This window comes from Harmonia axyridis, chromosome 7 (genome assembly GCF_914767665.1).
Source record: "Harmonia axyridis chromosome 7, icHarAxyr1.1, whole genome shotgun sequence".
Taxonomy (NCBI): Eukaryota; Metazoa; Arthropoda; class Insecta; order Coleoptera; family Coccinellidae; genus Harmonia; species Harmonia axyridis.
In genome coordinates this window covers 34717880-34735939 of record NC_059507.1, presented here as the reverse complement: position 1 = coordinate 34735939, position 18060 = coordinate 34717880, and the positions used below count along the sequence as shown (strand labels likewise).

Below are 18060 nucleotides of genomic sequence, written 5' to 3'. Positions count from 1 at the left end.
GAAATTTTCAGGATAGGTTCGTAATGTCTTCAGTAGGATCTTTCAGTAGGAATTATACAATTTGAAATGATCATAATGGCAACATTGTGTGTTATTTTTGACATTTATTATGACATTATGGTTCAGTAGGGTATGCTATTAATTCATGAAAAGATACACGTTAAAAGACAATATCTAAACATTGTCAAGGCTTGTATATTTCCTCCATGATTAAATGACATGACCTACTGTACACAAAAGACATAAGAAATGTCAAAAAATAATACACAGTGCTGCCATTCTAATTAAAAAACACTTTATAATGGACAAAAACTGGCAATGGCTTACGTTCAAAATTTTGTTGTCCTTATAATTTCGAAACTTTGAATTCTGAGGAGATAATATTTTTATTAATACTGACAGTTTAAAGCTCAATGTATATTTCAAGGTGATCGCATGTCTGCTAGAACCATATACAGAGTGATTCACCGCGATGGCCTTTTAGACGTTTATGAAAAACTCATCATAATTTTGTGCTGAAAATTTGCAAGTTGTGGTTTGAGACAATGATCTTTCTCCCAAAATTATTTTCAGATCTCCACAACTTCCAGTTAAACCGGAAACAGACTGCTGCTTCCTTATTTCAAATGGCACACCCAGTATATTATTGCATCATTGGATAGCTTATTTGATGACAATTTCAGCGATATGCAATACCTTGGTTAAAAACTCAACGGTTTATGAGTTAATAGGATTCCTATGAGAGGCGACGAGGTCTCACATTTTTTTAAATATTTCTGCAGAAAATTTTTTTTCGAAAAATCCTTTTTTCATTTTCGATTCTGCCAAAATCTCCTATTATAAGACTGTTTGGGGTTTGGACCAAAAATGTGCAGAGTGTTTATGAGAAGATTATGAACTTGGACACTCAAATTCATCAAAACTCAAGATTTCAGAATAAGAACCTATATTTTTTATTATTTCAGTCAATTCTACGTAAAAAAAGCGGAAAGTTACTTAAGCAAACCCTATACCTAAAATGGAAATTTCGAAAGGTATCCAAGAACTTTAAATGGGGAATACCTACCTTTTTCGAAAAAAACTTTTTCAGCTAAATATTCAATAAAATGCGAGTTCTCGTCACCACAATTTTTTTCATATAACTCATGAACCGATGAGTTTTTACCCAAGGCATGGCATATTGCTGAAATTGTCATCAGTAAAGCTATCTAATGATGGAATAATATACTGGGTGTGCCATTTGAAATGAGGAAGTAGCAGTCGGTTTCCGGTATAACCGGAAGTTGTAGAAATCTGAAAATATTTTAGAGGGAAAAATCATTGTCTCAAATCCCAACATGCAAATCGTCAGCACCAAATTTCGATCAATTTTCCATAAACGTCAAAAGAGCCAACGCGCGGAAGCACTCTGTATACTATTTTGTGAGTTCCAAACGATGCAATAGACGCATGCAATAAATAACGCTAAAAATGTACTGAATTCTGTCAATGCTGTCTTCAATTGGTTAATATCTTTCTTAAAAATTTGAGATATTCTTCAAGAAAATTATAAACCATTATATAAAATTTGCTGTGTAATTGAAATTTTTGGGCTGAGTAAACCTTTTTTCAGTTTGTAAGTCCACTTTTCCGAAAATTGCACAAAACGGATGTTGAAACATATTCAATCGAATCGATCTCATCCCTCCTATACACCCCGGAGTAGCTAAAACGACAGATCAGCGAGAAAACAGTCAATCAGCAACCCTTCCCCCCTCTCCGCATCAATCCAGCAGCCACGTCTACTCCCGAAAATATCACCTCCCAACTCCTCCAATCCCTATAATTGATCGTTCAAGAGCTACTACAACTTCCTTAGCGCCAAACCAAAGTGACAATTAGAGTTTCTCTCTGATAACTTGATAATATTATAATTGGAGCACGCTTCCCCCCCTCCCCCTGGTGCCTCCAACCCCCTCCATCGTCCCCGTTCGGCGGAAGAGAAACGCCAGGCGAAGGATTTTCCGACGCGGAAAAAATGAAAAAAAGAAAACGATCTTTTTATGGAGTAATTACTGAAGCCCGGCTACGCTCAAAGCATATCTAATCGAGTGAAAATATATAATGGGAGGCCAAATTGGACATTATATTATTCTTTCGGGCTTTTACCACCTTCTAATTCTTTCGTCGGAGACGCAGGTTGCGCGTTTCTGCTTTATTTTTCCTGATAATGAACGTTGGAGAGGTTCGAGGAAAAACGTTCAGTTTTTCCGGTCTCCTAAGCGGTTATTACACTCAATTTCAGATGGAAAATTCTGTACAACTTCCAATTATGAGGAAAAGACAACTCAAAGTGGTAATTTCGATGGAGAAAATAGAAAAAAGGCGATGGGTACCAGATCTGGCGAGTAGGGTGTCCATAACACTTCATTGGCCTAAATTTTGATGTGTAAATTCGTCTAGTTTTACATGGGGTGTTTTTTTTCGAGGTATATAACTTAAAGTTGGGATTTCTATTCAAGATGATGACCAATTATTTAACAGCTGTCAAGTGATTTATTCTCAGTTTGGTTTGGCAATTCATCATGAATAGACTCACGCCTGAACAACGCTTGCAAATAGTGCAATTTTATTTCGAAAATAATGGTTCTGTGCGGAATACGTATCGCGCACTAGGTCCATTTTATTTTGTTTAGCGATGAAGCGCACTTCTGGTTGAATGGCTACGTCAACAAACAAAACTGCCGCATTTGGAGTGATGCTAATCCTCAAGTGTATGTCGAAACACCGTTACATCCAGAAAAACTGACTGTTTGGTGTGCTTTATGGGCTGGTGGAATCATTGGTCCGTACTTCTTCAAAAACGATGATGGCCAGAACGTTACAGTCAATGGTGATCGGTATAGAGCCATGATTACTAACTTTTTCATTCCTGAATTGAACAACCATGATGTCCAGGAGCTGTGGTTCCAACAAGACGGCGCAACATGTCACACAGCTCGTGCCACAATCGATTTATTGAAAGACACGTTTGGTGACCTAATTTCACCTAATTTCACGTTTTGGACCTGTGAATTGGCCTCCAAGATCTTGTGATTTAACACGGCTAGACTACTTTCTGTGGAGCTATGTAAAGTCATTGGTCTATGCGGATAAGCCACGAACCCTTGGCCATTTGGAAGACAACATTCGCCGTGTTATTGCCGATAAACGGCCACAAATGTTGGAAAAAGTCATCGAAAATTGGACGTCCAGATTGGACTACATCCGAGCCAGCCGTGGCGGTCATATGCCAGAAATCATATTTAAAATGTAATGACACAAGATTATCTTGCGGATAAATAAAATTCATGTCAATCGAATAATCCATCGTTGTTTTATAGCAATTTAAAGTTCTATAGCTCTAAAAAAACACCCATTATTAATTCTTCAATGAAGAATTTATCTAATTTTTTTTCTTATTCCAAAAAAATTAATAAAAAGGGACATTCCTCAATTATGAATAAACTCCAGTTTGTCCGTTGAAATATGCCAGGAATAGAGAACCGTTCAATTCACAGATTTGTCTACTAGAAAGACCTTTTACACTCCACATTCTACATTCGCAATAACGTCAAATTCAGCTCCAATTTCAAAACGTGCAGAATCGTTTATATTATGACTACGCAGTGTATTCACAGTGAGCAGAACAGTGAATAAGACTATAGAAACGTCAGAAGCCTACTACATGTTGCAGTTCCATTGAATGCCTTTCATCTGCCTTGCGTTTGTTCAGAAGGAGATTTTGCAATCAAATTTCAGGACTTTCGTTTCATAGTAATTGAATAACAACCTCTTTGGTTTTCTAAAAATGAATAGGTTCCGGAAAATACGAGAAAAAATATTCGATAATTAAGACAACTAAAATTCGGAACTATAGCTGATTGGAGTCTCTACCACCCAACAAACCACAAGAAAATTTTAAAAAAGAAAAGAACACACAATAGAACGTTGTGAACAAGATAATGTAAAATAATCCAAAAGTCTCTATTAACCAGTAATGATCAACTGCCTATATTCAATGAGATTACATTCATTTCCACTCATTTGAAATGAACTTTTCTGTTTATAACAAGAAAACGTAAAAAAGTGCATGATCTCATAAACATTTTACAAATAAGTGGACGAAATAGTTGACCTTTCCTTGGTATTTCCTTGGAATTTATTTATTATAAATTAATTATGGCATCAAGATAGATATTGTTGCTACCGCTGGCTGATTGTACATTAAATGCAGTCAATCTGTTAATTTGAAAAATGTTGTAATTGAAAAAGAGGAAATAAAGACTATCAATTCGTCTCCATCAAATACTGAGTGAGCATTGAAATAAAAAGGCACAAGTTATATATGCAGTGTGTCCCAAATTCGCATTAATTGGATTCGATAACCATCGCCTGTTTTCAGTCGGTTTCAACAACCCATAATACACTACGCCGAGCTGGTCCCACCAAATACTGAGCATGACCTTGGGACCGTGAATATTCGGTTATGCCGTCGACGTAGAAGCATGACAGGGATATCCCCATGATTTTCTGCGCTTGGGATTATCATAATGAACCCACTTTCCGTCTCCACAATGAGATGGCCGTTCAACATCTCTCGGCTTCAACTCGTACGGCACCCATTTTCCTTGTTTCTGAATCATTCCAATGACTTTCAGGCATTTTAAATGGCTTGTTGCATCACTCCAAATGATCCTGCCAATTCTTGTAACGTTTGACACGAGTCTTGATCAAGTAATGCCTGCAATTCTGCATCTTCTAAAACCTTCTCTCTTCCACCGCCATGCTGGTCTTCGACGTCTAAATCACCGTTCTTGAAGCGTTGAAACCACTTTCGGCGCGTTCTTTCCCTAATAGCGGCCTCACCATAGGTATTTGAGAGCATTCGATGAGCGTCAGCCGCAAATTTCATCATATAAAAGCAGAAAATTAAAACCTCCCGCAAATGACAGGAATTTGGCTCGTAAGTTGTTTAATCGAGAATAACTTTATGATGCAGACACAAATCGACTAATACTTCGATGGCGCTATATTTACAAATACCTAAGCTCATTGTATGACATCTACGATCTATTTACTTCGACTACCTCTCAACGCTACAGCCATCTATTGCAAAACGGCGAAAGCGAAGTTTTACACCATTACATTATTCAGTCAAGTACGACTCAGTACTTGGTAGTGGTACTTTTGTAGGTATCCACTTTACTCTTTTGAACTCACTTGCAAATTTGTCAACACGACGAATAATCAGTAGATTAACTGAATACCGTCGTCCTTGAGTTTGTCTTAAATTTCTCTAAGTAAACACAAATGAACTCTCATTTTGATTGAACAATTGAACAATTTCTGAACTTTCTTGGGCCGTTTATTTTTCTATGATTGAATGGCATAACCTACTGAACACAAATGACATAAGAAATGTCAAAAAATAGTACACAGTGTTGCCTTTATAACCATTTCAAATTGTATAATTTTTACTGGAAAGCCGTAGTTGCATTTGTAGATAAAATTGTGAATATGTATTTCAAAACTACTTTTTTGAAAATCTCTATTCCGAAATCGTTCATCTACAGATATAACGGAAACCAAGCATCCTTTCGATATTCCCGGATTCCATATTTACCCCTCCCCCCACCCCCATCAACCTCTCCATAAGAACCGAAAATATATCATCTGGATAGTAATATAATTAAGCATGATATAAACCGAATAGGCATTTTACAAACGACACAGATTTCATGCGGACCAGTTTGCATCAAGAGGGCCCAAAGTACATTTTCTGCGCCATTTACCAAACTTGTTAGACAATGGTCCAGCGAACAACAATAACGAACATTATCATTTTTATATGAATTAATGGTCGGAGTTTTCGCAGTGCAGGGTCGAAGTAAGGGAGGTTCGACGATGACGTTAACGTCAAATTTATGCCTCGAAATCGAATTATTTTTGCGGGAATCTGCCGTAGCAGAATGAGCATAAAGCATCGACGAGATTATAGTTCACTTAATCGTGGAGTCATTTGTTTTTATTTATATTTAGTGGCAGGAACGGTTGTGGGGACTGTAGTAGTGTTTTTGTGTCGTTAAGTTGGCAACATTTCATCCATTCTCACACGAAGTTTGAGCTTCATCTCTCATTCAAGTATATTTACATTGCCATATTTATCTCAAGTGTGTTTTGAGATTTCTACAAAGGATGAAAATATCAAATATACTGCTCTTCAAAAGTTAGGGAACTCTGAATTTTTCTAACACACGTATACAGGGTGTCCCGTAAAGACCACGTCAAACTGAGGGAGAATGTAGATCAAAGGATAACCCACCTGCTATGACAAAATTCCCATTATAAAAGTCTTACCGTTTTCGAGATATTCTTTTTTTTTGAAAATAATGAATTTTTTTGCCCCTTTCAATAGTTTTGTCCTTACGGTTGGTACAATTTTACATCTTTTTGGTTAATTTTTTCAGTAAAATATTGCTGAAGAATGATTTTAACGTTTACATTAAAAACATCCTCCGAACATTTTAAAGGGGGACTATGAGAAATATTTTTATTGGAAATTTTGGTAGTGGATTATTTTGTTCATGAAGTTTAGCCCAACGTAGTGGAAAAAAAATGTACCGAGCTACTGCTGCACATTACACCAATAAATTTTCTATTTTATAGTGATTTCAAAGAGGTATCACACAAGTCATTTGTTATTCAAAGAAAAAAGATATGGCTGTTTTTATCCAAATGGGTACGTTTCTGACAAAATCAAGTTTTTTGTCATAGCAGGTGGGTTATCCTTTGATCTACATTCTCCCTCAGTTTGACGTGGTCTTTACGGGACACCCTGTATAATGTTCTGAAATGTGTGTATGTAACTAAGTACATAAAAACATAGGCAGTTTTAGTGTTTTTTTTTTACTTCACTATATGCTCCTTAAAATAATGATTTCAAAGAGTAAATATATATCAATTCTTTCTAATTTTTGAAGACCGGAATATTTTGTATAGCAAATGGACTTTTTGTGTCGAATTCCTAGAATTCAATTGGTCGAAAAGATCATACATATTTGCATGGAGAAAATCAATTTCTGGTCGAAATTCTAAAATTCTCATCCAACTATCAAGGTTTTCTGCTTTCTTTTTGAAATTTTTTGTAAGATTTTTTTTATTTTCAAAATTTTAAGAATAAATATAGAGTTCTCAACGGCATTTATACAATTCATTAATACAAAAGGGAAACAGATAAATTATTCAATGGGACAGTTTTTTTGAAAGGTTACATTATGCCATTATCTATGAAAAATGACCACAACTTCTGCCAACGTACTGCATTCTGTCAACTTAATGTTTCATCCTCGGTTTCATCATTTAAGCTGTTTATCATCAATAATATGTTCAATTATAATTTTTAATTCCTCATTATTTTTTTGATTATCAGCATACAGGATATTTGTAAATAAAAAGGAAAATGTCAGATTCCTTGAATAATTTTAAGTGGAAAAAGTCCTATAAACATGATCCTGCAAACGCTTTGTTCTCAAGATACAAGGTGTTTTTTGTAGTCCTACAATTTTGTTATTAGTATACCAGTTTAGCGAATTTTCGTTTATCTTCGCTGCAAATTGGGTAAATAAGTATGAAAACTTCTAATTAATTTATTCATCACAGCTCACTCATTGTATCCTCATAATACTTTGGATTGTTCTGGGGATTACTAGAGAATTGTTTGAATTTTTTTTTAATCGGTAGCAGATACGAAAACAACAAACAAGAATCCAAAAAGTGTAATACTAGAGCGAAGTTTATACATTTTCTAAACTACCAGTGGTTCACCAAAAAAGAGTTCTGAAAGAAAGATGCAGGCACTGTTCCAGAAAAAATATCACCTTCTGAATTTTCATTCAAAATTAGCATATAACTTTATAGAAACTTTGAATTGGATATCTATGCCAAATTTAAGTTAAATATATTGTGAAGGTGCTATAAGATAAATTGGAGAAAATTTGGAAAAAAAACAAACTTTAACACCTCATCTTATAGGCCTTTTTCTCATTAATTGATTCAAGGAATCTGTCATTTCAGATTGTATTCCCAATTTAGGAACACAAAGTAAAGTATTTAAATTTTGTTTTCAATGAATCGATTTTTAAGGTGGCTGTTTGGCAGGTGGTACCATTTTGATGAATATTTCCCTCCTGTCAAAAATTCTATGTATCTAGAGAACAATTATCGAAAAAAAAAGAGCCCTCCACCTTCGGTGTCGGGCTCTTTCTCCAAAAATGAAAATGAACTCATGCAGTTTTTATGACAACACGCTGTCATGCAAAATTATCGGTAATTTTGATGCACTTGTGCAATTACCTACGAAAATACTTCTGCGAATTATTCTCAACAAGATCAGGATAAGAATTTTTTCAACACTACTCTGTATCATTTCCCATTGAATGTTACCCTCCGACCATTCTTTTTCAAAGAAATATGAAAAAATCACTCCCTCAGCATCAATTGCACACCACAGAGTAACATCATCTGGATGTAATGGTGTCAGAACCGTTTCATGTGGATTTTCATCACTCAAAATTCTGCATTTCTTTTTATTCACATAACCATTCAACCAAAAATGAACTTCTTCGCTGAATATATTTTTTTTTATAAAATTGTGCATCATTTCCAATTTGTTCAAGAGCAAAATTAGATAATAAAAGACGTTTATAGAAGCCTAATGACACCAGCTTTTGAACAAATTGAATTTTATAAGGATGTAAACCCAAATTTTTTCATGTTGTTGTTCGAGAAAGATTCAATTGTTGAGAAGGAAGTAGAACCGATAAATTAGGATTTTCTCTTACCCTTACTTACCGTTTCTGGTACTATTTTTGCAATGGGTAGTTTCTGTTGATTTTCAAATAAAAATCAATCAATTTTTGTTCAGAATGCAAAAAATTAGAGACCCACGATGACGTTGGTCTATGTTAATACATAATTAAATATAGGGAACAAATCCCATTAATCTCTTCAATCTTTCGATACATCCCTGGAGTGTTCCACCCGAGATAGTCATCCCTTTGAACATACCGAGAATGTTACAGGGGGCCTTTAATTCGATTAACTCTTTCGAATGATGAATTATGCAAATCGCAGGATGAAAACAAGTGTTAGAATTCAATTAACTTTAAACTGTTCATTAAAAGCACTTAACGCTGGGGTATTTAAATGTACCAGAAGGTTTCAACTTTCAACACTCTGTTAGTGATGATGATCGATAAAAATAGAGAAGATTGTAAATGGAATGATATTTGGGAAATTTTTTGTTCGTGTATTTACCTGGTAAGCAAGGTCCTGGTCCGGAGGAACTGAAGGAGTTCTTGAGCTGGGTGAAACCTAAAAAAAAATTATATTAGTTTGAATATAAAATGAAAAAATAACAAAAAATACTGAATTTAAATGGGTAATAGAAAATTAAGATGTGTTTGAGGATTTGAAAGTTATTTCATAATCACTATATTGTCAGAATAAATTTCAGATTTTGTGGAGATATGTTGGAGATAGAACAACTAATAGCAGTTACAAATGATCAATCAACAAATAATGAAATCAAGAATAAGAAGTATCTTAGCCTCCCACAAAATCGGAAATTTATTCAGACAATATAGTGATTATGAAATAACTTTCAAATCCTCAAGCACATTGGGCCAACAATTAGTACATAAAAAAGATAGAACAAGAGTTCTTGATAAATCAGGAGTTTATAGGTTGAATTGCAATTATTGTAGCACAGTGTATATAGGCAGAAGTGGAAGGAGCATAAACACCAGAATCAGTGAACATCTGTTTAGTCAGAAATAGCAATAACAAGTCCATATTCGGAGTACATCTTAGGGATAACCAACACAATTTCAACAGGGAAGACAACGTGAAATTACTACTTAATACATGCTACATAATTGTGAATTCGTCAATGTATTTACAATGATTCAACTACATGAACTTTCACATTGTTCTGTATCTTTCAGATGGCTTTGAAAATGGCATATTGTGGCGAAACATGTCAGCCTTATTAATTAAAATGAATAAATAAAAATAAATCAAATAAAGAGTTCAACATTATAATATATAATAATAATAATAACATTTCACACATCTACCTCCTCGATTCTCCTTTGAAACCCCCTGGGTCCCCAAGACGATTCTCCCAAACCGCAAAAAGAACCCTCAAAACACCAGAAATCGCCAGCACAATCCACAACGGGTATGGCCATTGAGAGAGACCACAAACCGCGAAATTTTGACAAATGTCTTTTATTCCGCAGAATGGGACCACTTAAGAAGGAGTGCCTGAGCTGGCAGGTCAGGTGTCCGATCCTATCTCACCTCTCACACCTTCCTTGAATGGCCTGAATGGAACATCCAAAGTGCCTGCTCATTGTGCCGCGATTTGTGGAGTGAATGAAAAAAAAAGGGTGAAATGTGTGAATTGCGTTTTGACGACGACGCCCGATTGTCTAGGAGTTGTAGGAGTATTCATGAGGGATTTTTGGACCTTGTGAATGGCGATATCCGCACACTTCTTTTATTATTCCTAATGGTTTGGCATCACCTGACAAATCGCCTGGTTTTGGAAGGCAAGATAACAATCTATTGTAAACCAATAATGTACTTGAATTTCACAAAATGTTAGTCAATCCGTCACAATTACAGGCTAGACGACAATATCAAAAAATGCAAGAACTAGAGGTCATGAAGAATAATATAGGATTCTAAAAATGTCCTCTTTTTTAATACAAACCTTGAAATAATTGCTCAAATCTTTTTCTTGTTTAAGTTTCGGAATTTACATTCCCTTCGCCTCTTATTTCATTTCTCCTATTTTCTGCTGTTGTCTGGTCGGGAGGCTTTCCTCCCTACTTCATGTCACTTTTTTCTTCTATCTAGTTCTTTGAAAGAGGTATTTCCTCTTTTCGGTCTTTCTTACTTCAATTTGTATTATCTTTCTTAATTCCTTATTCTCGTGCTATTTCAGTAAAGTTTTTATTGCACTCATATCTGTCAAATATTAAAGCCTGAAGGGAATAACGATGTACAGTTACCAAGTACTAGTACGTTCACAGCAGTAACAAATCAAGAACTGGATTTAAAAAGTACTTCACTACGAAATATTCATATTGAAAATTGCACCAATTGTTCATTCACTTTCAACATTGAGGGTAAAAATAAAGTTTGAGTTAAATTGTTCGTAACGTATTAGTTCCTGTTTCAATGCAAATCGATATTAATAATAAAGTATTCAAGTTGCGCTTTTCATTTTCCTACACCTAGTGCCGCACCTCAATGAATAATTTTTTGCTTTTTGCACTTGTTGCATAAATAACTATTAAGTAAAATTTTCGACTGGTAGGTGTATTTGATGCGTTTGGTAGAAATGAGCGATTCAAAAAGGCTTCCATCCTCTATAGGAGAAGCATTATTGGTTGAGTATAAGTTCTTTCAGTGTCTGAATTCTTTTCCGAAAAAAAAAACGTCACGTAATGAAATTTGAGTTGTGTAATGAGTTTCATTAGGTAAGTAATGCAAATAGATCAAACTCAGTGGTCGAAACACATCAAAACGAAACAGTCGTAGATGAATAACCATTATAACGATAGCAATATCAGGTGAATGTAACAAAACTTCTATTCCAAACTTGAACCTCGTCGCATTTCCAAGATAAAATTCATCCTGTCGCCACCCTCCAACACGGTCGCAAAGCCTGAAACATCCCCCCAACTCCATCTAACGCCGAAACGCGAACCTACAAGTACAAGGGAGAGAAAGACACACCCCGAAAAACATAATTAGATCCAGCGAGGCATATTTACCTAAACCTAAACCTGAACGAAAGGGACGCGCAAAGTTGAATCACGAAGATGAATTTAAATTTGGAGGATCTGCGAGCACTCCAGGCCGCTCGGGGCGCGTCGAGGCGCGAGCGCGGGGGCGGGGGGCGGAGAGGGGGGCACGCGAAAGACATAATAAAACACAAGGATTTAATTAAACTTATTCATCGCGGCAAAGTGGGAAGATGTACGTCGCGAAATTGCATTTAATTAAGATGTTGAAATTCTTTGCATTTTTGACATAATTGAGTTTGCGCCGTCTTTTATTTCGAATGGCTTAATTTCGACATCGTCTTTCATTGTGTACGCCGGAATTGCCGGCTTTATTCCTTTTATTTATCCACCGGAATGAGATATCTACCCCGCCGCTGAGGTATGTGTCATGGCGGCGGTATTAGAATCTAGCATTCTGGCATCAGGCATTTCGAAATCGTTCCTGTTGACCTCGCTAGATTGAGAGTTTTCGCTTCAACTTGGTCGGTTGACGGTTGTTTCCTGTTGAAAAAAGTCACACACAGAGGTGTGCTTTTTGTCTAAAAACCTGGTGAATGCACTGATTAGATTTCGTTTTGCCATATTTGAGAATATTAGTTAAGCTTCGTTAAGTCAACTGTAGGTAGCGCTATTAACAAATTATGACAGATTCTTGTCATTTCAAATATTTGAATTTATTTCAGTGAACGTTCTGTGAATATGTCACTGCAGATATAACAAATGGAGATAAATTTTCACTGTTTTCTTCTTGAAATTCCTAGGAAGTGCAAATATTCGCAAGATGATTATTCGTTGCACTTTTCTTTGGACACGATGCACTTTGAATTATAAAGCATGTTTTTTTAGAGCTATATAACTTTAAATTGCAATAAGACAACGATGGATTATTCGATTGACATGAATTTTATTTATCCGCAAGATAATCTTGTGGCATTACATTTTAAAATTGAATTTCTGGCATATGACCACCACGGCTGGCTCGGATGTAGTCCAATCTGGACGTTCAATTATCGATGACTTTTTCCAACATTTGTGGCTTATCCGCATAGACCAATGACTCTACATAGCCCCACAGAAAGTAGTCTAGCGGTGTTAAATCACAAGATCTTGGAGGCCAATTCATAGGTTCAAAACGTGCAATTTGGCGGTCACCAAACGTGTCTTTCAATAAACCGATTGTGGCACGAGCTGTGTGACATGTTGCGCCGTCTTGTTGGAACCACAGCTCCTGGACATCATGGTTGTTCGATTCAGGAATGAAAATGTTAGTAATCATGTCTCTATACCGATCACCATTGACTATAACGTTCTGGCCATCATCGTTTTTGAAGAGGTACTGACCAATGATTCCACCAGCCGATAAAGCGCACCAAACAGTCAGTTTTTCTTGATGTAACGGTGTTTCGACATACACTCGAGGATTATCTTCACTCCAAATGCGGCAGTTTTGTTTGTTGACGTAGCCATCGCTAAACAAAATAAAATGGACGTAGTGCGCGATACGTATTCCGCACAGAACCATTATTTTCGAAATAAAATTGCACTATTTGCAAGCGTTGTTCATGATGAATTGCCAAACCAAACTGAGAATAAATCACTTGACAGCTGTTAAACCGGTCGCCATCTTGAACAGTAATGCCAATTCAAAGTTATATACCACGAAAAAAAACACCCGTTACATCCTAGTGACTTCCGTATTGTATCTTGACAGTTGGTGTAACTGTTACGAAAACCAACAGATTACGGAATTTCATTTTGAATCGTAGGTTTCGAATTTTGAAATAATTGATAATTACACATTAAATTCGTGAATTATGTCTAGCGAAATCGAGTTAACACCACCAGAATTAAGAGGAATCGCGAATAATGTTGCGAATCATTCCACTTCATCCAAATTATATTGAACTGACAATTGACGTGTGTTGAAATTCAAGAGGATCAGAAGTCAGTGTAGACAACCACAAAACAAAAAATATAACTGAAAACAATGCCGTAATGAGTTGATTACAGCACTGTTTTTGGTACTGTAATGAACTCGTTACCACACTGAAATAGAGAAAATTCTTTTAAATAACGTACGAAACAAACTGAGGTAAATTTCATTCGAGTATTTAAATAAAATTTCTGAATCTTTTACTTTCAATGAAATAAAATGAATTTATTAAAATTGGCACTGAAAACTACTCACTTTACATCAGTGATTTCCTCAATTTTTCTCACATACCGCATATCGAAAAAGATCTACCCAAATCCACTATAGCAGGGGGGTTACCGTTAGCCACTTCCCAAATCTTCACAAAATAGAATCGAATAGCTATAATAGTATCCAATTACAGGGGTCGCTAGTAGACAGTTTCTGCATTACTCTATTATGTTCTCGCCCATGTTAAGTGGTTGTCATCTGACAAAGCCTAGATAATCTGAGAATACCGGGTCCTCTCTATTCGAGAATAATGGGCCATATCTTGTGCCCCAAAACAACAATTGACGCGCGCGTTCACCTATTTCACTTTTATAGAACGGCTGGATCGATTTAAAACGTGTTTTGACCGTACTAAACGCTTTATGTGGTTGGCATCAAAGAGGATTTGCTTTCGAGGGCGATAACGGGCATTCTGTTTGAATATCTGAGATCTCTGGCTTATGCGGACGCGATATTTGGAGTATATATTCTTACTATAGCTGTATACACTTTCGCTTTACATATACAGGGTGAGTCTTTGACTTGTACATATATTTTCAAAATGAGCTAATTCACCCCTGAAAACCGGAACACTGAAGTTTTCTCAAGCATAAGATATACCTTTTGAACCTTGGAAATAAGCTACTAAATTGGAAAAACCATCATAAACTCACTTTTAACATTCCATTTGTTGAACAAAGTAGTATTTATAATACAATAAATGAGTTATTCCAATTTCATTGACGATAAAGATTAAATATTTTTCTCTCGATTTTCTGTTTCATTTTCGATAATCATAACGAATTGAGCTCGCTACCACTCATATTAGCTTAGCTCTGATATTCATAATTCATATCCAAAATTTATTATATCGCATTTATAATATATCGTTATTTATTTCATTTCGTACAAGAATTGCCATTTAACCTCATATTCTCAAATGAATAATATTCATCTGTGAAAGTTCTAACACAGACTAGTAGTCTGTGGTTTTAAGTTTGAACCTCAAATTTCGAGTGTTGCAAATTTAAACACAGCATTTCGAATAATCTATATTCTAACCTAAAATATTCATTTACAGTTTACACTGTTATTGTTATTATGATATTTGATATTATATTTGCATAAAATGAAAATCATCCAAGATTTGAAGAAACCCAACAGAATATTGAAGTTCCATACATATTTTCAAGAAATTTAAAAACAATTTCCAAAATAATTGTGTGAATACAAAATAAATAAGTGTGCATTCTGATAGAAAGTAATTCCTTTATGAAATGAAGCATTTGATTTGTTCCAACTATCTCATAAAAATAAAAATAATGATCTGCATCAATATTCTTGAAGTCATCAGTGTGAAATATGGAAATGAAGTTTTATGGCTCTGTAATCAATGGAAAATGTTAGACTCCACTTGTAATCAAATTTGTTCTATAATATGTACCTACATTATAGCCAACTCTACCACTTGATTTATCTTGATTTTGCCATTGAAAATAAATGAGAAGTATTCAATATAAATATCCACAATTGAATATCCTGTTTCTTTCAACTCACCTATTTGTTTTCATATTAAAATAATTATGGCACTCTTGGAAGTATGTCAATCATATGCTCTATGATGAATTTATGGAATAGCAAAAGAATAAAAGTATTCAATTTCAATCACATGAAAATTTGTCTATTATGTACTTAGTGGTATGTTTCGATGTGAGTTTGCATGACCAGAAGAAGAATACAGTATTGTTCGATAGCAGCAGTCTTTAGTGGGATATTGATTGTTGTCATTATAATGGGACTATTTTGTGAAAACTTTTTTAAACATGGGCTTTATGGGAAATCTGGACTTTCCAAAATAGAATGTTGATTTTAATGAAGTAACTTCTTATTCTTATTAAATAAATAAATTCTTCCCCTACCCTTATTTGATGTCGTAAAATCGAAAGTGATAATTCAAATAGATACAGAATTTTTCAAAGATTAGATTAGAGATGATATTTTGTCATCAACTTGATATGAAACATTTTCAAGTAAAATTCATATTTCTACTCGACGATAGCTATTACGCCCCCTAGCCGGGGCGTGTTTTTTTCACTCTTTGGTCATAAAATTTTTTACCGCAAGTCTCTACGATGAGTGGATCCTGAGATATAGCCGCTTACCTCGCTTATTTGCCCACCCTGTACATATATTGAATGAAATATATTTATTTGAGTGATTCTCAATTAAATATGCAAATTTGAATATTTTGAATCTGATATTTTTCCTAATTGTCGAATTTATAGTATGCAGAATATTCATTATTTTCTGCATCTACCTGCTGAAATCCAAGGTTTGGCAACTATTGCTCTCCTAGTGTCATCCGTTGTTTCACGTCGTTTGGTGCGCTTGGAGTTTGTTTTCTGAATTTCTGAATTATTAAGGTATTCATCTCAATATATTTTGAGTTGATATGAAACGCTGATTCACAATGGGACATAAGAAGTTCGTTCTTTGTGGAGAAACACGCAAATTTAGTGAAATATCGTATTTTTGATGTTTTCATTTCTGCGCGCTTTATGTCAAGTTTGATAGTTCATGTTGGGGACAAAAAAAAAGGAAAGCGTCTATGGAAACATTATAATTCTGAAGATTTTCGTAATATTAAGCTCAATTTCTCAACTTGAAGAATCAGTACATTTCTTGAATTGTCATTCAATAATAATTGGACCAATATTTAATTAATTACCAGAATTCCTACACCTCGAATGAAATTCCATTATCGAAGATAATAATCGGGCATTGTAACGCCCGAAAACTACCCTATATGTTTTTCCAGGCGACCCAGAATCCAAAGCGAGAAATTCGATGAATTTCCCCACTGAAAAATGTATAATTTTCACGCTCTCCGCGATTTCTCTCAAGCCCTTGTAAATAGAACATTGCAACAGCGGCAGCACCAACGAAACAACCCCTAAGGCCAAATGTCCGAAACAGAGAGAGAAAAGCGGGAATAGGAAGGAAAGAAAGGGTTTCAGCAGAGTTACTGGTTCCATGGGAAGGCGCAGGGCCGTATTCACTACAAGAAATCTTTCGGAATGTATTCTGATGAATGAATAAATTAATACTAAAGGGTGTTTTTTTTAGAGCTATGGAACTTTAAATTGCAATAAAACAACGATGGATAATTCGATTGACATGAATTTTATTTATCCGCAAGATAATCTTGTGGCATTACATTTTAAATATGATTTCTGCCATATGACCGCCACGGCTGGCTCGGATGTAGTCCAATCTGAACGTCCAATTTTCGATGACTTATTCCAACATTTGTGGCCGTATATCGGCAATAACACGGCGAATGTTGTCTTCCAAATGGTCAAGGGTTTGTGGCTTATCCGCATAGACCAATGACTTTACATAGCCTCACAGAAAGAGGTCTAGCGGTGTTAAATCAAAAGATCTTGGAGACCAATTCACAGGGCCAAAACGTGAAATTAGGCGGTCACCAAACGTGTCTTTCGATAAATCGATTGCTGCACGAGCTGTGTGACATGTTGGGCCGTCTTGTTGGAACCACAGCTCCTGGACATCATGGTTGTTCAATTCAGGAATGAAAAAGTTAGTATTCATGGCTCTATACCGATCACCATTGACTGTAACGTTCTGGCCATCATCGTTTTTGAAGAAGTACGGACCAATGATTCCACCAGCCCATAAAGCGCACCAAACAGTCAGTTTTTCTGGATGTAACGGTGTTTCGACATACACTTGAGGATTAGCTGCACTCCAAATGCGGCAGTTTTGTTTGTTGACGTAGCCATTCAACCAGAAGTGCGCTTCATCGCTAAACAAAATAAATTGGACCTAGTGCGCGATACGTATTCCGCACAGAACCATTATTTTCGAAATAAAATTGCACTATTTGCAAGCGTTGTTCAGGCGTGACTCTATTCATGATGAATTGCCGAACCAAACTGAGAATAAATCACTTGACAGGTGTTGAAACGGTCGCCATCT

The 18060-nt window shown here is 35.6% G+C and overlaps 1 protein-coding gene across 1 annotated transcript in view; it reads right to left on the bottom strand.

Moving 5' to 3' along the window:
• The window catches only part of LOC123684830 (visual system homeobox 2-like), a 133527-nt gene that overhangs the window by 94028 nt on the left and 21439 nt on the right, over window positions 1–18060 (bottom strand). Inside the window, 1 exon segment of the mRNA XM_045624302.1 lies at window positions 9337–9393. Within this exon segment, the coding sequence (XP_045480258.1) occupies window positions 9337–9393 (57 nt within the window).